Source organism: Nothoprocta perdicaria, unplaced genomic scaffold (assembly GCF_003342845.1).
Source record: "Nothoprocta perdicaria isolate Ctin4 unplaced genomic scaffold, notPer1 scaffold_40, whole genome shotgun sequence".
Classification (NCBI taxonomy): domain Eukaryota; kingdom Metazoa; phylum Chordata; class Aves; order Tinamiformes; family Tinamidae; genus Nothoprocta; species Nothoprocta perdicaria.
The window spans coordinates 3,813,836-3,841,267 of NW_020455644.1; the positions used below are offsets into that span (position 1 = coordinate 3,813,836).

Consider the following 27,432-nt stretch of genomic DNA (forward strand, 5'->3'; position numbering starts at 1 on the left):
AGGGATGTTCTTGTGGTGCTTGCAAATATTTCATTAAACACCCTATCAACAAATTACTTCCCTGAAAATCCTTTTTTTGGAACTAAAATCTGAGCTAGGAGGGTTCAATAAGTAACGAGATGAAGTCAGCCATGCAGACAAAATATTACTGCGTTATTTTAATAAAATTTTATCACAACAACCTTTGGGGGAAGAGCGTGTCCCGGAGAGTGAGACAGTTAATCTCAGATTTTTATTAATATTTAGAATTTCCTATGCTACGCCCTGGCTTCGGATACAAAGCTATCTTCATTTTGTGGCTACAACAGGACAGATCTGCGGGTGCTTTCATGTCTTGTCTTCTTTTACATCACTCTAATAAAAACAGCCCCATTCCCCACAAAACCCTTTTAGCAGCCCGTCCCTGGACGGGAACAGAACTTTTGGACAAACTGAGCTTACTCCTCAAGCACAGTTTTTCACAGAAGATCTAGTGCCCAAGTCTTTTCAGTATATGATACTCACAATCACTTCTTATGGTGTTTATTACAGTATTTTTCCCCGGTTATGTTGCATGCAATATTCAAAATTCCACCTCGACCTTCTTGAGCATCTATCACTTCTTTGAAGACAACCAGCCCACACTTCCTCAGCATGTACAATCCACCTCTGAAAGTGCAGCCCCTTGTTGAAAAGCATTTACCTCCTGAGTTAAATACAAGAAATTGTAAGAACACTGAGGCATTCAAAAACAAGCTTTACTATATTTTAAAATATATTGTCATCTGGTTTAGCACAATTTATTAATACTTCTGATTTCCAGAGCTTAAACACATTACAAAAGCAACATTATATCTCAGTGTTAAATCAAACAAAAAATTTAAGATTTTTAAAAAATGTGCAAAACTTAAGCAATAAGTTTTATTAGTACAATGAGCTGAAAAAGCAGGGGATTTTCAAAAGAATATTCACATTCAGTGTGCAATTTTTGTCCCTACTTACATCTTTTGATGTGGAATCTGGAATTCCCATCAGTAAGTGCTATCTGAAAATACCAAGTCTGTTCTGTCTGGAGCACTGTTTTGGAGAGACTCAGAGAATGTTTTTAGGTTAGGTTATTACTCACAACTAAACAAGCCATTTAAACTGATTAATGCAAATTAGACCCTGATAAAGGTGAAAGAATATATACTCATGGCATCAGTGTAAATGGTGGCATGGCTGATAACATGTAGCTTATACTAAACATTACAACTGATATTCTCATTTTCCATTTTGAATGCTGTATTTCAGCAAATAACACAGATTTTAAAAGAAATTCTGGCATCTGCTATTTGAAGATGTAACTGAATTCAATAAATTATTTTAATTACATTATTTAACTCATGAGATATCAAGTGCTACCAGTCAAGGCAGTCACAAAGACTGTTTGATGTTTACATAGGCCCATATATGTAAACATCTCCTTGAGGGAGAGAGAGAATGCTCAGCCTGAAACATAACCAGAGTATTTTCTGAACATTTTAGGTATCTTTGCCTTTCACGTCATAAATATGTGCAACAAATCATTAATTTGAGCAATAATGCACAGAATTCCACTCAAGCCTCAAGACGGTGCTATTGTTAATTCAAATCCTCTATGTATAAAAGTATCAAGAAGTCTGTAGTAGTCAATTCAACATTCAAAAGCAGATCAAAAGTTTCATGTAAACTTGTTTTTTTAAAAACAAACCACCACGTAATTTGGCTTTAAAGTGACAAAGTATTTTTCTTAATATAATTTACTAAGCATGCAAAGAACTAACATCAATCTACAGTTCAAAAGAGATGCTGAGACTGGATTAGCTTTGATTCCATAATATTCAATGGAAAGATAAAACTATATAAAGGACCTCTAAAACATGCAATTGTACGTTGTTATAGTGGTATCATTTATTGCAGTAATAATCATCCTTCCTATAAGGAGGCTGCATGTTAACTAAAATACACTATTCTGTTGTAGCTCCCCCTTAGAGAACAACAGTACTCTCCCCCTCTCCCCAAAATTTAATAAAAAACAGGCTAGGTTTTCTATCAAAAGGAAAAGAGAGTTGTACTCACTATCCAGATGGCCATTTCCTAGCATTAATCCAATCTTGTCAACTTATCTACAATTGTTAGGTTTAAGCTAGCAACAAATCTTGCAGTAATTACTCGATGTTAAAAATAGATGGAGTAACTAAGAAGCCATCTTCTGCCTTTTAAAAAAAAATCACCAAAACCTACAAATCAAAATATTTCTGGAAGCATGAATGTCAGTGACATCATCAACTCAGAAACTGAGGCTTCAATAAAAGTTACACACAGCAGAAAATGCCTTCAGATAAATGGAAATAACATCCAACAGCAGAAAGATTGCCTCATATCGAGCCCCGATTCCCTACAAACTGACATGTTTCAGTGACAAACACCATGCACTATTTTGGCCCTGTCTCTATTCCAAAAATCAGCTTCACAAGCTGTTTTAACTTCAACAGACAAGACATAAAATCTTAAAATACAGTGTATGGAGTTCTGCAATCCAAAAATAAAGTATGTAAAAGCAATTTCATATTCTTGCTATGAAACATCAGCTAGAAAATATGAACGCTTATAAAGAAGCCAAACTGCATTTTATGCATTACATCTATATTGATGTAGCTCTCTGTGCCAGTGGAGAATGCAACCTCTTTAAGATATTCAATATATGCAAAGTCCAATTACAATTTGAAGAAAATTCCAGTTTAAAAAAGTTGTATGCAATTTCATACATGACAGGCCAATACCTAAAGACAAATCTCAAACAAACCTGTACAAAATTTGCTTAAAATCACCCTATCCCCCCAAAAGGCACTAAGTGGTTTAAGTGTGCAAATGACTTCTTAGAAGAAAGAGTGTGCAAACAGTGCCTGCTCCTTTAGCTCTGCGTTCTTTAGTAATTTCCTACAGAGTATTGCTATTAATGTTACCTACAGTAAGAACTTCTAAAGAGAGCACACTAGAACACAGTCAGTCCACAGAATCACAGATGTCTTTCACCCTCTGATTGAAGTCTTCAGGCTGATCAGCATACACGTAATGACCTGCACCAAGGATAGCCTGGAGGATGAAGTAGAGAAAGAGGTTGGAAGGAGAAGAATGCAAAATATATATAAAAACACATATATCATTGGGATATGTGAAGAATACACCCACAACAAACTGAGTTTTACACATCAATTTGATACGCTGTTATTTGAAAGAAAAAGCTTCAAAATTGACGCTATCTGCTGCATCCAGTCTGCATTAATGAAGTTAGCCCAGCTGCTGCCAGCAGGTAGCATCATGCAACCTAAAAAGCAATGGTGTAAACTTGAGAAAAATTAAACTTCATTTCACCCATCAAAGGACTCTGTTACACAGGAGAAGGGGGTAAACCCACTGTTTATTCAACTGCACACCTTACTGAAAGTAAGATGTAAGTGCACAAAAGAAACTGCAAAACAAGCTTAGGAGAATGCTTTACATATCAAGCTTTCAGCTGGCCTTCATCCCTTTGCTTCTCTGCTCAAAAAGTCTGCAAAGTGGCTCTTTATTTCTCTGAGCATTTGCATTAGAGAGAACATTTGATCACTTGCATTCCCTTATTAAAAGAATGATACAGAAAAGATTACGAAAAGGTACTGGGATAAATGAGCAAGAATTTAGAGGCTTTAATTGTTAAGGATTTTCTAGACTTGTGGAAAAAGATTTCAATCCTCTGAATTAACTACTATTTTAAGCAGGGAAAAATCAAATCCAAATGATGGAGTATATGGGGGTGGGGGGGAGGAAATCACATTTGGGAACCTTTTCTGACCCAGATTATTTCATTGAAACCATGTAATAAAATTAAGGGCTTAAGTAACCACACATATGGTGGCTAAAGTATTTCTGTAATTTATCACTCTCTGCCAAAACTGTTACGCAAACTGAAAGCAAGTCACCAACAAACTGTCTGGTGAAGGTGCTTGAAATATTTTCTTCTAATGTTACAACCAAGGAACGATTTATTTGTATTCAAATTTACTTTTCCCCTCCCTCACCATTAAGACATTCTCTCTTAAGTCTCTAAAATGAAACATACTGCCTTAAGTAAAGTATGCTAGCATGATAAAAAAAAAAAAGAACTCTTTCATTACAGTGTATTTAAAAATAACCATGCACAATAAAACCCTCAAAACTGCTGTACACTTTACTAAGGTCAGCAAAGCCAACGGTAATAGGAAAGTCTACACGTCAGCTTTATGAGAGCCCTTTCATTCCTTCATTTTTGTGAATGTCTTTCCATGTCCCTGTGATTTTCTCCTCTCCAATTACTTTTCAGAATCTGCATTTCGCTTGACAAAATTTTAAGCTGAATTATACTAAAACATTACCTCCTGTACTTTCTAAAAACCACCAACCAGACTGGAAAAACCTGCTTGCCTGACATATGCTTGTCCTAGTAACTACGTACACCTCTTTAAAGTGATTCTTTTTGTTAAAACTTATTCTGTGGTTAAGCAGCAGGGTGATACTTTCAGTTCTGGATATTCTTTAGCGCACGTAAACAGCTCCACAGCAATACAATTTTTCAAATTTTGCTTGAGTGACTTTTCTGAGTGTACTGAAGGCAGCACACACTGCACATTGCTGTCCAGTTAGGAGTGGACATCAGTAAGAAGACAGCTGGTATATTCTAGCATTTTGTCACCTCACAAGATTGTAATGTATGTACATATCCAATTATCACATCTGGCTGATGTGAGAATGCGTGAAGAATACTTCTGTATTTGCTTGGTTTAAAGAACCCAAACAAAAAATGCAGAGAGTGTGCACATTTGCAGCACATTACGACTGCACATATTTTAAAAGCTAAGGCCAAACCTCTAAACTGGAATGTATCTGCTATAAAGACAAAACTGTACATTTTTGTAATGATTCAAAGAAAGGTGCTTTCAAAAACATCAGCACCAGGCACAGACCACTCCCTTGTCCGAGAAATAAAAGCATTATACAAACAGGCTGGCACAATTTACAATACGAGAGCCTCCTGACCTCTTCGTGCACAGATGCTGATATTAGGAAAGCTGTTGTTTAAAACAAATAAAAAAAATCCTGAATACTCACCAGTGACCACAAAAGTCCTAGCATTAGCATACTGCAGAGTAAAAATAAAAAACTGTTGCAAAAAACACCTTGCTTATAGACCTAATTCGTCTTCTTGAGGTAAAATAACTTTCATTCTTACTTGGCGAACTCATACAGCTTTGTACTATTCTTCTCTGAGCTAACACTTATTTTCTCTTTTTCTATTACATGACAGAAATCAGAAATTTTCATCCAAGGTTTTAACTCAAAGGGCTATTATTCCCACAACTACTGTGGAAAAAAATGCATGAGATGGATATAGTTAAAGCACATCCACACTGATAAACTAAAAAAAAGTCTTAAAAGTCTACTTACTATTGTCTTCACGTATGAATTTGGTCTCAGAGACTGGATAGTGCTGCCAGAATTGCCATCTATACATGAACGTGCTCCATAGACCACAGTGATCGGAATGTCTTGATCCAAGTGTGAAATCCGTTTCAGCATTGGCCTTTTTGCCCATCCATAAGGAATAGTCATATTCTTGAAAGCAGTTTCTCCACTTAGCCATTCAAAGAGAGAATAAAAAAAAAAAAAAAAAAAAAAGATTTAAAAAAAATTCTCCAAAGTCTCTGCCCTTTTCTCCCCTTCTCATACCTTGAACTAGCTTTAAACTGGCATATTTAGGTGACACACATGAAAAATACAATGATAAATGATGCTGGGATTTTTGACAATTCAAATCACAAGTTTTCAAGGTTTGCATGCTATCTTTAACATAAACAGTCTATGTTTTTACAACATGGAGTGTTAACACTTAAAAGATGACTTATTTGTCAGGCTTTTGAAGAACGTCTTTACAAATTACACCAGAATAGCATCCTCTGGAGTAAAAATTAGTGCCCAAGCTCCTTCTCAAAATTAAAACACAAGCAGTTTGAAGTAAACAAAATTGGCTAAAAAAAAAATGAAATAAACAAAACGGGGAGAGCCTCTACATATAATCTCTTTCTGAAATTCAGAAAAACGCAATCTTCTTTCTTCTTCAATTTATAAAATAAAGCATGCACACTGTTACCATGACCATTGGAGGGAGCAGCAGGCTCTCAGTAAATGAGAGACAAATTTCAAAACACACTGGAAAACACATATTCACCTGGGTGTCTGCACATTGCAGTGATAGATATACTCAGTCACAGTGTTATCATCAAACATTGATGAGTATTTTCTCTTGAAATCTGGTCTTAAACGCTGCACAAGGCTTAATCCTGTTAAACAGAGAACAGTATTATAGGAGGAGCTGGCATTGACAACTTTTTCAGGTTGCCTAATGCTTTTCATTAAAACCCCCCAAAGAGACTCCCTTGCACCTTGGGGCATTTGGCAATTTGTAAAGAATGTTTTGCTTCATCACTTGCATGTCTCAGGAAAACACGATGGCCAAACATGATTGCACCAAACAGGAGCTAAGTATACATTTTCTAAATGATTTCATGCTGCACTGAAGCATTGGCACTAACCTTGCTGAATATGTTTGGGGCATGTCTGCAAAGGGCCACCTCAGCAACAGAAGAAACATGAGAAGGGCAGCACCAAGGGGGCTAAGCTGATTTTTTTTGTCTCCAGTTTAGTTCTACAGAATACCAACACTTTCTTCCCAGTTGCTCTGGCAGCAACTAGGTGAGACAAGGACATTTCAGCTTTCATACTGGAAAGGCACTGCTGGAAAAAAAAAAGTTGCTTTCCCTCCTTAGATATGCTTCTACTGCCCTTTCACAGAGCAGTCTTCTTCTGAAGCTAGCTCATCTCACCAGCTTTTAGCTGAAAGAACAGACGTCCTCGCTGAATAACTGGTGTGGAAACCTTGGTATGTGTAGAGAACATGATAAGTGGTATAAAGGTAAAGTTTTAAGCTAGTGAAGTTGTTCTCCCCATGCTCTCTTCACAAAGTTAAGCTCCTGCTCTGAAACCCTTTCTCAAGGAAAGCATCTCTTCTAAATGAGCAGGCAGATCTCAGGACAAGTGCTTTAACAAAGGCTGATTTTAGCCTATGACTATTATTCATCTCCTGCTGCAGAAGCAGCCTTCCAGTTTACCACTTAAGTTTATAGGCTGAAAATATTGTTGTTAATCTGTGCAATTATGATGATGTCACTTCTTCCTACCTGTTCCAGGCCAAAGGCCTGTGACTGTTTATGCAGAGCTCGTCATGGTGATCTACACTTTTGTAACCTTGAGATTAGACTGTTACAACACACCTTATGTACGCTTCAAATCAGGTTTTAAATTGAACACAGCACGGGAGGAAACAATTTCTTTACGAACCAGAGATTTAAGTTATGAAGTAATGAAGATTTTGCAAGTATTTTGCAATTTGTTCTATTGCCTGCATTTTCTCCAAAGAGATCAAATTGCTCATTTTTTGACCTTTTTTTCTAGCTTTGACACATAAATGTTGCATTGATTTGGAATAAGAGTGCATGAAAGAGACTAATGCCCTTCCCTACTGACTGCATAAAAGCCACAGTATCTCCACTTCCAATAGCTAGGGACTGAAAATGCCTCCATTTTAGGACTCACTTTTAATTTTGTTAAAAAGCAAATGAAAAAGTGTTTTCATCAGTTGGAAACTGTTCTTTCCCTAGAAATTTATAGGGAGAGAATGAAACAAGGAATGAACTTTGCAATGAATTCATACTGATTTATTTGTAATGCTTTTTGAAGACACCCTCAATTGTTTGGCCAATGATTCCTGCAGTGTCTAGGGTAACTCCAGAAGAAATACTGATATTAAAGGCTAAGGCGTACAGGAGGTTGCGGTCACAGTGCTATTAGTGCTGCCCTGAGAAATTATAAGCAGTCAGCTCTAGCAATGGAATTCATAAATCCAAACCAAGCCCTTAAGCCCCGTACGCTCTGAGCTAATGGCTGACTGTTCCCGTGTAGGAAAACAAGCGTGTCAACTAATTGGAAACTATTTAAAGAAAAAAGTCCCTCTCAAATTCCGTCTCCCTCCCAGGCTTGGGAAACTGCCTGCCAGCCTGAATAAATAGGCATGTGACACCAGCACAATGCTCCGAGAACCCTGTCCCCACTTCAATACGTGACATGGAACACTGGACACGAGCGGGTGGCCCCACAGGGAGGACGCGAGAGCCCTGCCAGCCAGGACGGGGACACCCGTGTCTGGCTTAATCAGCACCTTCACCAGGCTGGGTTCAATGCCTGCTCATGCCCAACACCCAGGACAGTGCCTTAAACTTACACTTCTCTCTCTGAGAGCCGAGTCTGTCAAAAATTCCATGCTGTGGCAGTGCTGACATTACTTAGTGGAAAACTGAAGTGAGAAATGGATGGAAAAGGGTGAACAACAGGGCTTTCAGCATCAACCTACTGAAAAGGGTATGTTTGAGATACCTGTGCAAGACATGGCCTAATCCTGAGCCTGCTTATGACTCCATCTGCTTGGTAAGGGAAGCACTTCAGCTTTGAACTCTTCCATGTGAATGGATTTATGCATGTGTTACTGGATAAAATGCCTACATCAGTCAAATCCAAATGCACAAAAAGAATTCAGAAACAGATGTAGTTTAAATGTAAACAAAGACTGGAAGTGTCACTAGTTTCTTTTTAAACTGAACACTAAAAACGAGGGAGAAGTGAATGACAGCTACGGAAGATATTTTAAGAAAAAATGTATTTGGATTGTATATCATATGTATTTATTCCTAGGATTAGGGCCAATATACGGTTTATCTAACATCTCATCAGAGATGGAGAATAGAAAGAAGTACAAAACTGCCACTGTAACACAGGACACAGCTGAGAGAAAAACAGCAGAGAGGAAAAAAAAAAAAATCCCAAACCCACAACAGTTTCAGCTTAATTTCTATAAACGCAGGCCAAAGAAAAGCACATTTATGAGATGGTATTCTAACATTATTCTGATCTGGAAATGCTCTTTGTCAGTCAAACTGCAAATGGAAGCGAAATTAAATGGAGTGTAACTAGCGGCAACTAGGAAAAAAAAATCTGTTCACACGGATGCATGTTTGTTAGGCCTCCCTGACAGATGTCCACATAATCTGTATAGTTATAAACCGAAGTCTATAACCGATGCTATAAATTATCATATTAGTATTTCTAACAGGAAGATCTTGCTCTCGTCTTAGAGTTCGTTCTTGCTCAAGTCCTCATACCTCTTCCTCCAATTCTTTTCTCTGTGGGTGCTAACAGCTTGCAACAAAACTTATTTTAAAGTCATGTATGCCCCACACGTTTACATCCAAGGAAAACTAGTATTTAAGAGCAGCTAACACTCACCAAAGGGTCCTGCTATTCTCAGCCCAGCTAAAGGATTAAATGGGCTCAATATAGCTCCTAGTGCTTTGATCCACATTGGAATTGGTCTTTCTTGTTCAGCATTGTCAGGCCTCTCTGGAAAACCCCATGGCTCCACTAAGATAAGGTGCTTTACCCTGTTGGCAGAGAAGGTTCAGAGGTTAGACATTAATTTTTATTGGACTGAGAAAGGTGACAACTTGCTATCTATATCATACAACCTGTTTAGTCACTTCTATCACAGTGGCCTATTACCTAACGTCCGATTCATCGATGACTTTGCTTTTGAATGCTGATTAAGGAGAATGCAAAGCTTCTTGCCAATAACTTGTATTCTGTCATGTGGCAAACACAGCTACAAGTAGCTATATTTAAAAACATCTGAAGCTTAACAGGCAATTCCAAAAGAACATCAAAATTGGAAAAAAAGAATAATTTAAGAAAAATGGAAGTTCATGTCAAAAAAAGAAACTCATTATTCAATAAATACCTATTGCCATACACGTTTGGAAAATGTACGTCTTGCTTCTGTCTTTAAAAAAAGGCCTATTTCATAGGCCTTCATACTAAGTATTAGCAGCAGTAGCAGTTTGAGAGAAGAGAAAGGAACTTATTTCAGCAAACTTTTTGAAGTCTTTCTTTTCCATAATAGATAAGCTTTCTATTCTAAGCAAGGATGTAAATTTATCTAAAAAAATTATCTTATCAAAGTGAAATCTGAAGTGAGAGGCAGATTAAAATTCAATGTTTTCTAAATTTATTGATGTAGTTCACAGCAGAAGCTTCAGAGAGACATTTTATAGAATTATCATTCAAAGGAATCTCAGCACAGAAAGCACAGTAGGAGTCTCCAACACAAGCACCTATCAATCACTTCATCCTGTGTATCCCCTTCAAGCAAAAAATACATTTCACCTTGGTGGATTGGAACCATCCTTTTCTATTTAATCCCATATTACACCTATTCTAAGAGGCCTGTCCTAGACACTGACTCTTCACTACAGTTTTGCATATTTAAGGTGGTTTTGCATATGGTTCAGCTTCATTATCTTTACTTTCTTTTTTCTTCACGTCTTCTTTTGCTTTCAAAGCCATGAAGATAGATAGTAAATATAGCAGAGTTGTCAGTGTTTAAAACGATTTCAGAAGTGATTCTGGAGACTACTCTGGATTTTAATTGTTTGGGAAAACAGAAATCAGCACTTAAAATGAATAGTTGAAAAGGATTAAGTTCAGGAAGTTATTTCTTTGCTGTTGGTTCAGCCACAAATGTATTTGCACACAGCAGCACACAGGAATGGCAAGAGAGGACAGGGTGGAGATTAGCTATAAAACACAAGCAGAAGAGACTGGAAGGCTAAGGAGTTCAAGCAATGAGAAGTGGTTCAGCACTATTGATGGTTCAAGACTAAGCGTAGCACAACATATTCATAAATCAAAACAGGATAAACTCTTTTCAGGTTTGGTTTCTTAATAGTATCCTTCCTGTGTTGCATTCCTCCTTCTGGTAATCAAGCCTAAAAGATGATCAAGGACAAAGGGAAGTTTGTCACAGGAAATATTTCCAAAAACATTATCTAGTGGTTTTCTATTTGAAAATCATGTTTTCTATCCACATCCCCAGGCATCTTCTATATGGGAAGCTTTTGGGATTAATAATCTCAGATTATGATGCATGATGATGTTCCATGCACAATTTTAATACTACATAGTAAACGAATAAATCATCTAGGCTAGCAGAAACAGATCTACTCTCCTAACAACATGTATCGTGAATCCCTTAAGCTTCTAATGCAGTTAATCTTGCTGAAGGCTCCCCTATATTTATCACTTGATCCAATATTGTCTTAAGACCCTACCACTAAGTGTGCTAATTTGAAAGAGTGTTAGTTTAACTTTAGAGAAATGATATTAGTAATGCAAGAGCACAAACTAAAACCTTCTCAAATTAGTTAAGCCCCTACTTAAGTGCAGAGAAGCCTGAAAACACCTAAGCGTCACTTTCAATCTAAATCAGACAACAGAAACAAAAACCTGTCCAACATGGGCCATCTATAAATACCCCAGAAGAGCAAACAACTTGAATAGCGACTCTTGCAGGACACTAATTCCAGTTAGCTGGAGTTGCTGGATACCCCAAAGGATAAGAGTTTTATATCCCCAAAGCACAGGACCACATTTCTTGAACTGCACTTGGCTGGAATTCTAGATTTAGACATAGATCTACTTTCAAACATCCTTTCTAGCAGGATGTGCCAGCTGCCACCCAATTGGAATGAAACAGCCACTGATTTATGAATTTATTTTAAAATCTCCGTATCTGAGAGAAAGGTACGTATATGTACATTAACAACACAACACAGATAAAGGTAGTTGTTCTGTAGAGCATACAACGCACTATGAGATTTGGAAAGCTGGTCTTATATTCATGCTTTTAGCCCAACGCAGTAATCACGTACTAGAAAAAATAAATCATGTCACGAATCTGCTGCATCTTAAAATAGGTTCTTTGGTATTGATAAATTTTCTTCCATTCCGACCCATAAGGTCAATAAAAGAGCAGTTAATAAGAACTGTATATAAAAACGTCTTGTCTGCATAGATTGCACCCTGGAAGCAGGAGGCTATTAAGCTTATCTAGACAAAACCAATATCCTTTCTTGCTGTAGAAGAGCCTCAGCTGGTGGTATCCTAGCTCGTCAGAGGCGACATAACCAGCCATGTCCAAGAAGTGGCAAGTTATCATTTCAGGGGAAAAATGGGTTAGCTGTTGACCAGGATGTGTCTGCAGAAAATGCTGATGGATACAATTACAGCACTGCTGCAGCTGGATTGTTTTCCCACAAAGAAATATGAAGTGGCATAGAGACAACTTAAATCAAGCAGTTGCCAAAATTATTTTTATATAATCATGCTGGCACCAGGCTGACTGCCAGCATACAGGCATGAATTACCTCAAGGGAACAGGTTCAAACAGTGCATTTTTATCCATGGTAATGGGGAGTTTGGCAGAAATAGGCCTCTTCTCCCTTGACAAACTTAAGGTTGATCAGAGATGCCACAAAACATTAACACGTAAATACGAGCTTTTCTATTCAGCCTTACAGCATGGCAAGGTGATGTTGAATAAAACCAGTCAGGTACAGAAAAATACACTTGAAGCAGTTTTAATATATCTGTACTTCTACGTCGTATGGGAACAAAACACACAACCGATATTTAATACTGAATTTTAAGCCTGAAGTTTCTTTGAACCAACCGAGTCATCTATTTAACCTATCAAGAACCTGATCAAATTATATTTGCGGTAAAAAACATTAGTGAAATACAGAAAAAGAATTTCTTCATTCCTTTATTTTCACATACCTTGATGGATACTTCAGTGAGTAAGCAGCAGCCAGGAATCCACCTAGGTTGTGTCCGAGTAAAATCATTTTTTCTAACCCCACCTCCTTTCTCCATTCTTCTATGGATTCCACAAACTGATTTTCTGCTTCCCGAGCATCATTGTCAAAGTGTGGTCTACTGCTACGTCCAAATCCCAAGAGGTCAAAAGCATGAACGGTCCTGTTTTCACAGAGGTCTTCAAAATTGAGAGCCCACAGTCCAATGCCTCCTCCAAAGCCATGAAGAAGAACGAGTGGGGTTTTATGAGAGAGGTCTGGAGAGAAGGTCAGAGTCCATATTTTATTCCCATTAGATAGGTACACATACCGTTTGTTGTATGTGCTGGTGATACCTGGAGAAAAAGGGGGGAAATTTTTGATTTTGCTAGATGTGACTGATAAAATATAAAGTGCATTCTAGGGGAAACAACATTTGAAACAGAAGATTCCTTTCAAAACATAGGTGCTAGCATCAAACATCACAAATAAGATAACACTGAAAACCTATTTATAAACCTGCTAAATTCAACACAGTGCAGACCTAAAAACTCAAAAAAACATTCAAATGGAAATCTACAGATTTCAATTTCAAATCAAGTCATTTCTAAGCCTTATTAAAGAACAAACACACTTACATTTCAGCATTCTGTCTTCAGCCTCTTTAAGATGTAGCAGTGATGTGGGACACCAGGCAGGAAGCCAGCTGAATAACCATCCCGACCTGCAACAGCAAAGGAGAATATAAATTTCCCCAGTAAGATAACCACATTCTGCACCATCTGATGCTTTGAAGTTGCTTTTTGTGTTGCTCTTCTTGAAAAAGCACAACTAAATTACACATCATTTAGGACAACAGTGTGCTGTAGAAAGAAATTTACTTTCTCCTGACTTTTTGTGATGCTGCAATGATGAGGGTGTTCTCTGAACAGTGTCCTGTTGCTCCATTATCTGTTCCTTATTGGAGCACAGTGATCTACCTCCGTCACAGCAGGCTTCTCCCGAGAACCTGGAGACATCGGTCCTCACACTGACCCAAGAAGCCTGGCCAGAAGCATGCCACAATTCCTGCAGTTTCCAGCCTCATTTTGAGATTCCTTGGAGGTTTCTCTGCACGCGCGCACACGCACGCACACACACAGACACACACTCTTCTGTATGAATGTGAATCAACAAGAGCAATACACCTCATGTTTGCCAGCTTCATCCAATTGCCAGCTCAGCTATTTTTTTCAGTGAGAAGGTTGCAGATGTATGACCATAGACCTCATATTACTTAGGGAGATAAAGACGAGGTCTCTGAGTTCACAATCATTTTTCTTTCTTTACCTTATTTTTCCCAAATTTAACTGATTTCCAGTGGGCTACAGGATCTTTAAGATAGGAGGCTGAAGTATTAATTGTACCACAAAGACCAAAAAGTTACTGATGTCCCAATTTTCAGAGTTTGCAGAACGCATTAGTAACAAATTACAGGTCTGGCCATTCAAGTTCTTCATCCAAAGAATCTTTCACCTTCCACCTCTCTTAAGCTAGCACAGCCACACAACTGTTTAAGCTCATGCTACAATACGTCAGGGTTTCATATTCCTAGGATTTCTGAGACTGGACAAACCAATTGCAAGCAGCACAGTTCAGATTTCCAGAAATATATTAGGGGACATGAGAAGAGAAGCATCTGACAAAAAAAAAAATCAGCAACTAATCACCCACTGTTACCCAATATGGTTTACTTCTCCAAGAATCATATCGATGCCTGACTTTTTGGAAAATAATGTTCTTAAACCACCAGAATCCTGGAATCATGTTAATGCTGTAGTCTCCAAGAACTTGAAATTGAAAGCCATATGTTCTTTCAGATGCTTCATGTAAGAATGAAAAAACTCAGCATCCTACAGGAATGGGTATTCAAGTAATCTGCTTCCACATTAAGCCACACTTATCTCTTTAAATATCTGCAATATTTTTAAGAGATTGAAGCTGACACCAGATAAAACCAATAGAGCCAGCAAATAACTGTTAAATCTGTGTTTAACAGTATTGTATTACATAATTATGTCCAATTTTATGAACTACTTAGATAAATCATTAAACAATAGCTATGTCACTGCACTTTTAAGACAAACTTTTTTTTTTGTGGTGGTGAATTAGACATTTTCTCTCATAATTCTCAAGTCAGAAGCTTAAAATCTAGTTACTATTTCAATCAAGCCAAAACAATATGAAATGATTCTTTTTAGGAAACCCCTGCATTAGGGAAAGTAAGTCTTCATATTTTCTTTTCGACAGAAAAGTACAAGTGTAACATGTCACCGTGTAACATGTCAACATGAAGACAGTGCAAAGATATGACCCCACGGAAATAGAAATTAAAACTCTGGCCACCTCGAACAGCATGGAGCTTTGAAGGCAGGTAAAATCAGCAACGAACAGCAGAGGATTTGGTGGCCCCCTTGACAACAGACCACTGCATTTCCCTAACTGCTGCTTCTAGCTTCTTGTAGCCATTTGGCACAGAAAACTGGAAGGTAACAGGAAACCCCACAGACAACCACTAAGTGGCTTTAGACATGGAGAAAGTCTATTCCCCCATGACAGGCTCTCGTTGGATTATTCTACTAAGAGACAGCCCCAATCACGTCATTATCCAAAATACAATCAAAAGCAAACAAAAGAATAGCACACGACAGAGTTTAACTAAGAGAAATCCTGCTTACCCAAGGACAGCATTTGATGTTTGAGAACCACCAGCTCATGCAAACAAGTTCATTCCAAATTGAGGAAACTGCAGAAATCCCATACCACTCAACCAAGAAAAATACTGTGGACTTTTTTTCTTTTTTTTTTTTTTTTTTTTTTTAACTGAGCTGTCAACTACAGTCAGCTTGGCTGAGGGAGGCTCGTACATAAGCATGATCAGCACGGAAGCATTAGGATTTAGAGGGTACCACACTATGTTACAGCAAAGCAGACAACTTTACACTTATAAAACATACTCTTTAGAATGAAAACATACACAGCTAAGAAAAATAAATAATGATTATTGCCTGCAGAAATCTAGGGGGTAAAGAATAATCGAGTATTGTGTAAAATGCAACCAGGGATAATACTCATTCTCCTCAGCTGCATGAACATTAATTTGAATCAAGTACTTGCTGTCACAGCGCAGCTTAAACTGCCTAAGGGGAACTTTCAAAAGAAATAGGAGTCAAGCAGAGGCAGAGGCCAATCCGACCCACCCATCCACCTCCACTAATTAGGTCAAATCAGATGAAGAATGTGCCAAAGCGGTAACTCGATACTATCATTCTGCCAGTTCGATTAATCCTATTTAGTGTGCTGAGAATTGATTACAGGCAAGACAATTGATGGACTTACGGCGAGTTACAAATCTGACAGACTCTCAAACAGCTCATGAACGCTGGGTAACATTGACTGACTGAGAACATCTCTCAGTATGCTGAGGGAGACACTCAAATCTCTTCACTGAAAAGAAGTCCTACCACATAAAGACACTTTGAACATTCAAACTAATGGTTTATAATTCTGTCTAGGAGACAATAAATACACATACACACCGCTCAAGCTTCCCATCATCTTATTCACTTTAGAGTTATATGTCTTGTAGGGCCATACATTATTATAAGATTTAAGATCATTCAATAAAGGTACTTTTGTACAGGTAGTGGTAATAATCTGTGGAAGGCCTGGGTGTATTAAAAAAATAAAAGCACAAAATGACAGAGCTCCACTAAATCAGAGCAGATGAGAGCAAGACCATTTGCTATCATGTGATTTGCCACAAGTTACTGACCTACTGAGATGACATACGCTGAGATTTTGCTGTGGCACTGATTGTAAACATCTACTTTTCAGAAAATATCTTGATATTAGTAAAGTAACTAAAACTGTCAGTATAGACCAAAAAATAAGCACTGAACTATCTAGCACTGCCAGGAGTGTGGAAAACAGAATTTCTCATCACAAAGGTTACTTGAAACAGCTGTAACTGGACTTCTGAATTACATCACTGCAAAAATAAGGGCTTAACATATTTTTATTTATATTTCTATAGACAGTGTTGCAAATTACCAATATTTTAGTCATAGTACAAGCTAAAAAACTTTAAAAAGTTGACACACTGAGAAAATCCACTGAAATGATTTCAAGTTTTACCCTTAGATCTTATTAGAATCAAGTTGATGTTTTTGAAATTCCTAACTAATCCTCTCCTGATTTTCAGAAGTAAATGCAGCTATTCATAAGGAAAGAAAAAAATACACCAAAATGCAGAGAATTTGTTGTATTCCTTCTTCCTAACATCCGAATGAACAGCATCCTGATTTTCTGGGCCATCCACCTGCTATGGCTGTTACGAATATCAGCTCATTAGATCTAGCTCCAAATTAATAAAAGCTTAAAATACAATGGAAAAACAAGCCTTAGGTAATTCAAAAACAGCTCAGGTTCCTCCCCCTGATTTCTGCACATGGTATTCCTGAAGTGCTTTGCTAGCAAAGGAATCCAGAAAGTTTCAAAATCAAAATACCACAAACACCATGAGACTTACTCTTCTGAGTCTCAAGTAACCTCATCACACAAAAAAATACTTAGGCTCTGTACTTCAGTGAGATTTGTCATATATGTGAATGCTCCACAGACCTGAGAATACAGTGCTCTGTGTTTTACCAGAACAAACCATACAGATTTACATATTATTGTTACTTCATACATAATATTCAGGAGATTAATATCAAAAAAAAGGAGCAACTACTATTCTGGTTTTAACATTTTTTAAAACTTCAGGAAAAAGTGATTCAAGCAGATATTTTTACAGGAATACTAAGGAAGGGCAGAACAGCAGGAGTAAAAAAGCCTCAGGTATTCCTAACACCTGAGGGGCAAGAGTTCAATACAGCAAACACAGGGCAAAGTAGTAAGACACAACAGAAATAAATCTGATAACTGCAAGTTTTCCACATTTTGCCCAACATCAATAATAGTCTAGGTAAAATCCAAGAAGTTATTAGCATGTTGTTTCTATCATCATCAACAATAAATAAGTACCAAAGAAAATGCTATTTTTGGTCACTACATTTCAAGTTTACTTTTCAAGTAATAAGCTGAAATCAAACAAAGCCAAAGAAACAATCGAAGATGTCAAGGACAGCAGAACCAAGTAAGACTTTGTGGGTCAAAACACTAAGTTGTACACTTTTCCAATCTATTAATTTAATGGTTTGCAACACCAGAATACTGAATACTATTACATGAATGATTATGGCAATAAAAAACACTTATTAACATTTACAAGCAAGACTACCACATACAAAACACAATCAATTGAAGTATATAGAAAACAAACAAACAAACAAACAAAATCTCTCTGCAGCATTTACTATACTCAAGTTCCATAGTGTTCTTTAGCTACTCCCAACTCCCAGGAGGATTTCCTTTGATTGTAGGTTGTTTAACAAAGCTGGAAAAAATGCTTGGGAGAAAAATGCAATAAAGCTACTTCAAGCTAGCATTTGAAAACATGAAAACAAGTTTTTAAAGCCACAGATCATGATGACGGGGAGCAGTAAACAAACATGTACCAGACCTAAATCTTTCCTGGTTAAGTTGACTTTTAACCTTCAACATTATCTGGTAAAGTGATGAAGAATCTATTTTTAAATGAGGGAGGAAGATAAAACATAAAGAAGTCTGCATATTAGTCCAATTCTGTAAAGTTCCCTATTTATTGCATTTTCATTCCTGTCGCAGGCGGTAAGAGGCACCCCAAGAGAAGTGATGCCTGATTCTGAGGCCAGAACCACCACCACTGGCAGCAGATGAGATGTGAAAGCTTACTAGTTGCCCATTTGGCCAGCTCAACTGTTTTTTGGCTGTTCTCTAACTGAGATTTCCAAAATGATTCAGCCTAAAGAGGAGTTATGTTCTAAAGCAGATCATTCCAGAGATCCAGCTGATAGAGATGTGAAACAGTTGACCAGCAAAGCTCCAGACTAGCAAGGTGGAAAAGACCCGGCCAGTGAGGCCCAGTGGAAGACGACAAACTAATAAGCAGGAGCTGCCACTGACAGCAACATGTAGCCATGACCTCAGTCAGTCTAAATTTAACAGGCCAGACCTCAGGGACAAGGCTTAGGACATGGTTTCAAGAAAGCTTCAACAACATAAGCAATTAAAGGAGTCCTCCCTATAGTCTTTCATTTTCACCCCAAAGCACAACATGTTCTTCAGTGTTCCACATTTCTGAGAATGATAAACACATTCCAGCACACTCCAGCTGCGCATGGGGTGTCTTACTGCAGAGCAGAACATGCAGGGGCACAGCCTTGGCATGGGCAATAGCAATCAGGTGCAGGAACCACAACAGCAATTTGAATGAGAGAATCCAAGGATAAAATTTAAGTTCTGGCAGTCACAAACATCAGGGGAAGAAATTTATTCAATTGATCCACTTTATGATTATGCCATAAAAAGACCCAAAATGTTGCAATCCTCAGGGACATCAAGATCCTGAAGGGTGAGACCCAGAGGTGGAAATCAAAGGTGTGAGAAGGGAACACAAAAAAACCCTGATCCTTTAACAGATGTCTGTTCAGTATTTTCATGAAGTGAAAAAGAAGAGAGATGAAATTGGTGAGAATGAGTTTTATAGTTAAAAATCAAAGTGCCTTTTTTCCCCCAGAAAGCACTGTAAGCCTGCCAATAAAGTTCTGTTTAGAAAAATATCAAACCAAGATGTTCCAGGCAATTAAATGTTGTGAAACTCTTGGCTACTTCAGTAATATTAAAATAGAAAATAATGTTTTGAAAACCTCTACATAATATTTCTAGGAAATGTAATGTACATCAGCTCCATTTCAACAAAAAGCCCATGGTAGGTTATTGCAGAATATTGCTACATTAGGTCAGAGGCAAAATCAATTCATTCTTCATGGATTTACTGCATCTTGAACTCTGTATTCAGAACATTAAACACAAAAATTAATGTAAAAATTCAGAAGCAAATTTTATTACTCTACTTATATAAACAGTGCTACACAGGACTCATATTTAAAAACATTTACTTGAGAACACAAACAAGGTAAATGAGAATTTTCTGGCTATTTTTGTGATATTCAAGTTTCTTGTGATGTTAAGATTCATTTGAACAACCTGAGCATTATTCAGGCAGTGAAGAGGACTTACAGTTCTGCTGTCTCCCATGCTGAAGCTCAGCCACAAGTGAGCACTGCTACATGCCTCACATTGTTTACCTACCCCAGACACATTCTATTCTCTGTCTCCCTGTACTGTCTTTCACTTTTTAACCACACAAATCCTTTTATAACTTTTTGTCATTTCCTCTATCCCAATTCTAGGTATACGTACAGGTGTTCCAGGAAACACAGGTGGCATGTGCTCTTTTAGTGAACACCATAAAAATGAAGATTATCAGCGGACTGCTGCCCGTGCTCACACCCTGTAATACTCTTACTGCTTACAAAATAAACTGCATTAACACCTAATGCAAGAAATCACTACGAGCGTTATCCCTTACTTTTATAATCAACAATTGTGGTGTAGACTCTAAATGCACCCCCAAAATTGTAGGGTTCTGTCTTCCTTGCAACAGACCCACTCCTCTAACTCCACAGACTGGCTAAAGCCAAGCCACAAACATATGACACAGAACAGAACTAATTTATCCTAAGAAGTTTTCATTAACACTGTTCCTCCCTGACTTACAACATACCCCCTAGCACACAAGCATTTTCTTTCAAAAACTTTACTGTCCTCTAACTGCTAACAACTATCTCATCTTCAGAATAGCATCTACTTTTTATTTCTTTTTTTTTTAACCACGGTGTTACTCCTTCCTATGTCAAATTGCAGCATTCAATGTTTTGGCCAACTGAGCTAGCTTTCAATTCTTAGAAAACCCTCATCAATACTGTCCAGGAAGTGCACGGTCCCTCCCATTCTCGCAGAATGGCAAAGACAGTTTTGTTTACATGCCTGCATTGCAAAAGTGTTAAACGTCAAAAAAGCAGATAACATTAAAAACGGGAAAGAGGAAAAAGTGTAAAAAAGTCACTGCAGGAAATGTTCTGCTGTGGAAAGGTACTACCCATACACAATTAATTAAGCCTTTGGGCTCATGTATAATACTTATGAAATGTAATCAATAGAAAAAGTTCAACAATAGTGTGTTAGTAAAAGTCCACCCCATCTCTTTCTTTCCCACTGTAAAGCCTTCTTCTTCCTTACTGTGATGTATGAATAGATTTTCTCAATGTCAATAAGTGCAACCTTCTCAGAGAAAGCATTTTGGGGATGTTTTTTTCCCCTCATTCCTGCAGTCTTACATGATCCTCAGTTTTCTATTACAAATCCTTCAGAAAGTCTTCCCCCTTCACCATCCATCTCTGCATTTTCTTCTCGTCACTCAAGGCTTTATCCTTAAATTCCTCCTCCTTTACCCTCTTAACCTTATTCCAGAGTGACCTCATCTCATTACACAGCTTCCCTGACTCACAAATCTCCCTTCTCCACTGACCTCTCTCCTGCTGTTCAGCTTCTCATCTGGATCTCGTGGTGCCAGTATAAACTCAAGCCACTTACTTTTGCTCCCATGCCCTCTTCTCTCTTGTTGCAAATATAAATTATGGACAAAATCTTATCCTCAAAGAATGGTTGGAACTGTAAGTAAATATTCAAAAGTTATGAAACATGAAAATCAAAATTTCCTCATCGAGCAATCTTAGTAATGCATCAGATAATTTATTAGAGCCTCTTTTTTTCCCCTCTCCCTTCCTCATCAACCAAAAAAAGATCTTTGGATTCTCTCAATAATGCTCCTGGCATGGACACTGTCTTCTTTTGGGAAGCAGGTCTCTAACCAGGCCTACAAGGTTAGGCTCAGAATAATGTCAACAACAACAACAACCAGTCACAGCACTGATCTTCAAACAGGCTCTAAAAGAATTTATCTGAAGGTATATGATACTGGCAAAATTTTGTGTTAGATTACTACCCTCAAACCGTTTTGATATTAACTACAAACTTTTCAGTTTGAGAGTCCACTGAAATTTCCATTTGGCTTATGACTCCACTTTGTCACAGGTATTGGGATCTTAGTTTCACAACTTCCATACTGGACTGTTTGCTTGGCAGATACAGACACTCCCACTTTATCCACAGTGTTAGCAGCAGTCTTCCTGATGTTGCTTTCTAATCCTGCACTAACCCTATTTAATAACATACTAAATGCAAATGAAAACCTACTGTACGACTGCTGTCTTCCTCTCTCCATTCCTTGTTGTCTTTCTGACATGTAAGGACTTAAGCCAGAAGACTGACAAATCTAACTGGATTTTTAATAGGGGATTCCTGCCATAACAGATGACTCAGATAATAACCAAAGGAAAGCATGAAGGGATAACTTCAGGCAAGATATTACAGGTATGTTCTCTGCAATGGTATCTGTGCCCATTTATTGGATATTTGAAGTATGAACCAAACGTAATACAGCTAAAGAGTACCTGGGATTCCCTTCAGGCCTAGGAGTGTCAAGGAAAACCATGCACTTGAATACTGCTTCACCTAGGTTGTAGACCAGTGAGACCAGTGTTTTTATCACATGTAACTAGAAAGTCAATTGAAAAGACTCCCTATTGCTCAAAAAGAACTACTGAGCAGGGGGAAAGACCTGCACCTTTCTGGAGTACATTAGTATTGTTCCTTCTCATACTGTCTAACATAAGAACGCGTTTCAGAAAGAGTAAAGGAGAAAATCTTTATAGTCTGGTAGTGTGCAACCTGCAGAGCTCAAACCTCTAGATTATGATTGCTAAAGCAGTCCCACTGAAGAATCATAGAAAACTACAAGGAACTACAGAATTCCCTGAAAAATCATAAATACATTTTTGCTGATCTCTAAACAGAAAGCGTGCCATGCCCAGATTTTTTTTTTTTTCCTTAATAAACTGCGAAATGAAGTTCTGGGGCCTCCCTGAGGCCTCATGAACACATGTTGACCTAGTGCTGTGGCTCTTCGGCAACTCCTTGCCAGCTGCTAAGTCATATCATTCGCTGCTACACTGAAGGAGCTTGCAAGCTGCAAACTTGCAAGGTAGGTAAGGATGAAAGTATGTCCATCTGAACTCCAAAATTTAAAAAGTACATCACATGTAACAGTAATGGATCATCCAGGAAAGGGGAAAGAAACAAAGAAATAAACAAATATTAAACTATCCAACATAATTTAATTCAAGAAATATCCAATAAACAAGAAAATCCAAGGAGCAGTCAAAACCAAGTAAAGAGCAGATAATCTACTCCCATATATTTACTGCAGTTTTTCATTCCTTTTTTCAGTAATGTTTGCTTAAAAGCCTGAACATGACTGTTCTATTCCCTGTTATGTTTATTCAAGCTTCTCAAGGGAGCATTTACATGAATTTTTCCTTGCATAGAGATAAAAAAACCACACTATCACGATCATCTTTCTCTGTCACTGCAAAGAAAAGATAGCTCCAATCTCTTTCCCTCTCACCTTCAAATTTGTATCAAGGGAGATGAGAAATCTTCCCAATGATCACGGACTTTGCTCTTTCCCAAAATCATACAAGGACAGGAAAACTATTTAAGATAAGTTTATAAACACTTGAAATCCTGCTCATACATATATTTTCAGATGACTACACAAATATAACATAAAAGGCACCGAAGCACTGAAATTACTGCTTAGCATGACCCTACCAGGAAAAAAGACAAAATGAGAAGAGGAAGGACGCATCATTTTTTTTCGTTTTTTTTTTCACATGTGCTGTCACAATGAACTTGTTATGTTTCACTGTCTCTTTAAAAAATGGAAGCTGCAGGTCCCAGACCTGCTGCCAGCCATACATGCTAAAGGACAGGCCTTCAGAAAAAGTCTCTTTTCACAAAGGAAACCAAGCAGGATTGTGCTTTTAACAGCCCACCTGCTTAAGGTTTGCTTCAAAACCTGCATGTTGAAAGCAGCAATTAAGCAAGCAAAAATCTGAATTCAGATCACTCCCAAAAAAGTATGCTTTAACATCACTATGATATCAGTGTGAACTATCTTATTAAGAGACAGACATAAGCTGTAGCAGGTCTGAAATATTTTTTTGTTTTATCCAAACTTCTTTTATATTTGTAAAAAGAATCCTATATTGTTTCAAAGCACAAACTCAGAGAAAAAAATTCAAACAACCCTGAAGGATGTTTAAATTCTTAAAATAATAGTGATTACTGGTGGTGCAATAACACTTACAGTATGTATTTTTAAATATTATCCCATGCCAGTATTTTCTGACACTATAGGCCGTATGCAACAATCTTACATAATCTCATAAGTGCAGGCTGCTTTGACTTTTTTTTTTTTTTTTTTTTTTTTTTTTTTTTTTGTAAAGTAAGTTAATCTACTTATCTCAGAGGGAAAGAAACCAGTGCTCTGTCTCTGGACTTTTTCCCACAGATGTATATACACACAGCAGCTGCTATTACTAATTAAATTAGAAACCATAAACAGTCCTGACACAATCAGAGTGAACATAAGTGAATTCAATATTAGCAGAAGGCTTGTGCTAGGCCGATTGCCTCACAGACAGAAAACTACTTCCATAACTTAAACAGAGGAGGTTCAAGGCTGGGAAGAGGTTTGGGAGCTGTTAGTAAGTGACATGTTAACCAAGCAATTGCTTCCAGGATGAAGACTCAAAATATTTGTTCAGTTAATTTTCTCATTCCGAGTTAGACAATGTGACGAGGCTCTTTGTGGAGACCATACAGGAAGTTACTGAGACACTGTTTCAGTCTCACCATACCTGTGTAGTTACCAGATTTCAACAAACCAGGCTTATTGCAAAACAAGATGAGCAACATCAATTCTTCAAGCAGATCAAATAAACTTCATATTTGTTTTTCAGATGTATTAGTTATAAACAATTTAATCTAGGGTTTTAATGGTGTCCAATAATATTTCCTCTCCTTGTCACAGTTTTAAATATAAATGTTTTTAACATATTTCACTCATTTCTATTTTTTTCCTGGGTACTGAGCTTTGTTCAACTTGAAAGGATAAAGAAATGCTAATGTTGACTAATATTAGAAACAGACCTACAATGCTAATAACCCGCAGCATTACCATTTCATTGCAGCTAACGTGCTTTTTTAAACTATGGAGAAGGAACATGAGATTTTGTTCTTAGAAGCCTTTAGTGAACTGGGGAGCTTAGTCTGAAAGATTTCACATGAAACGTTCTGATTGTTCAGAAAGGAAATGACGACAACCTCAAAACTTAGTCCCTTTAACAGCTCTCCATTTGAACAAACCACAATGAGAAATTTGTCACATTCTTTTCTAAAAATTTAGCCTGTGATTCATCGTGAGCCCAGGCCGCCTGACAGGACAGTCCTGCAATCCTGACAGGTTACCAAAGTTGAGGACACTTGGCAGCATTTAAGCACCGCTCCACGTGATCACATCAGGCGGCTAAGACAGTTCAGACTAATGCGCTGAATGAACATATAAACAAAACAGGTCGAGGCAGAGCTATTTTAAGACTCTGATTTAGAAAACCAGTAAATCATCAACAAGAGGCTTTCCAAATGACATGTATTTTATGAATGTGAACGGAAGTCATTGAATGCAGAACCAAGACGGGAAATGTAGTTTCAAGCACACATAACATTGCAGAAGACAAAGACAGAAAAGACATACAAGTCTGAGGGGACAGCTATTTTGAATACATGATTTTCATGATAGCAGTTAAAGCATTTTAGGCAAATTTCTTCAAACAAGTTCAAGCAAATTCAATTATGAAAGGAAATTAAGAAAGGAGGAAAAAGGAAGAACGCGTTTCTGGGGTCCAGGAATCAACCATGTGATACCTTACCCAAATGACAGAGATGAAGAAATAACAGGAAAAAATATTTGTAAATAGTGTATACAAAGTACACACACTTAGCTGACTGAGAGATACAGCATATGCAGAACTACAGCACAGATAGATATACTCTGGTAGAATATTGTTTGGACTAACAGTATATAGTTACATGAAAAAAACGGGAGATAAGCGGCCAGCAGACACATTAAGAAGTATGTCTTCTGATTAAAGAGAGACTCAAAGATTATATATTCTATAGTAGGATAAAGGAGACAGAAAATACATCTCAGAGCAATAAAAGACCTTGGAATGAGTCTGTGCTGGCTGCGAACACATGTAAAGAGGAAAAAAAAAACAAAAAAGGACAAGGCACATGAAAATATATAGCAATAAATAACACGTGGACAGAAAAATAGCAGAGTGCTGATTAATAACTTACTCTGGAACCATTTGAATGCACATAGTCAGAAGACACTGCACACCAGGCAAAAGAGTGTTTAATAGCTATAATGAAGGCGCTTAATGACGGTGTGAGTCAATACTTACAAACAAGTACCAGGGATATCAAAAGTATGTTAAGAACAGGGCAGGGCAGACTACAGCAGGGGAGTTTGGTTGATGAGAGTGTTTTGGGATATTCGAAGAATGGTTTGGAGAAGTCAGCTGAGCACGAGGTAGGTGCATGGTACTAAGAAAGGGGAAAAGTCAGAGCAGGAAGAAACAAGTTTATGCTGCAAAGACACGCTCTCATCTGGATCTTGTGTCAAGGATCACACAGAAAAATAAGGTCAGAGCGGCAGAGAGACTGACACACTTCACTGTTTGCTCTGTGCCTACGTGAACATATAGAACTTAAGGAATGAGAAGGCAGGATGCCTATATAAAAGTTAAAAGTTGCAAGGGGACACAGAAGCGCAGGGTATCCGGGGGTAGGCCGGATAGCACCCAAACATGGCAGCGAGGCACTGCCCGTGGTGGGTACAAACCCCAGGACACGAAGGGCGAGATCAGCCCCGAAAGGGCACTGAAAGAATGCATCTACATCCGTATGTATCTATACATACATTTGCATACATACCTGGCATGGAAAAGGACTTGCCGGATACACCTGCTCATGCAGCAGCGCTCACGCGCGGAGGGGAGAAAGCGGGACGACGACCCGCGGATCGGCAGCGGGGCAAGGCCGCGGCCCCGGGCCGGGATGGCGCCCATAGGCGCGGGCACCTACAGGCAGGACGCGGCGTCGCCGCCGGGACAGCGCCGCCGCTCGCCCTCCTTCCCTCCCGTCTGCCCTCCCGCCGCACTCACCCTTCGCTCGGGGCCTCCTCGTCGGCCATGTCGACGGGGCAGCGCGCGGCGGCGGCGGCCGGCAGCGCGGCCAGGGACAGCGCGACCGCGGCGGCACCGGCCATCACGGGGCCCCGAGCGCCGCCCCGCCCCGCGCCGCCGACGGCTGCTCCGCCAACCGCCGCACCGCGGCCGTTGGGACCGGACGGGGATATGCCGGGGGGACCAAGGGACACCCACCCACTACACACACACACACACACGTTGCCCAACGGCCCCATGGAGGGGTGAATGCCCCGCGGTAATGGAGTCTGAGTCTCCCCCGCGAGGAAGGGCCGGGCGCGCCGTGAAATGTCCCCGGTTGCTCGTGCGCCCGCGGTTTCCCTTCCAAGAAGCGAATGGCTGCCCCTGCGTACAGCACA

At 38.6% G+C, this 27,432-nt stretch overlaps 1 protein-coding gene across 1 annotated transcript; it reads right to left on the reverse strand.

Moving 5' to 3' along the window:
• Positions 1-1,434: 1,434 nt before the first annotated feature.
• On the reverse strand, positions 1,435-27,071 carry ABHD5 (abhydrolase domain containing 5). Its single transcript, XM_026045528.1, has 7 exons — positions 27,032-27,071; positions 13,451-13,536; positions 12,796-13,168; positions 9,412-9,566; positions 6,245-6,356; positions 5,464-5,650; positions 1,435-3,096 (listed from the first exon to the last, which is right to left on the reverse strand). Exons 1-7 carry the CDS (start codon positions 27,058-27,060, stop codon positions 3,007-3,009), a joined length of 1,032 nt encoding a protein of 343 aa, XP_025901313.1. The 5' UTR covers positions 27,061-27,071; the 3' UTR covers positions 1,435-3,006.
• Positions 27,072-27,432: the final 361 nt, after the last annotated feature.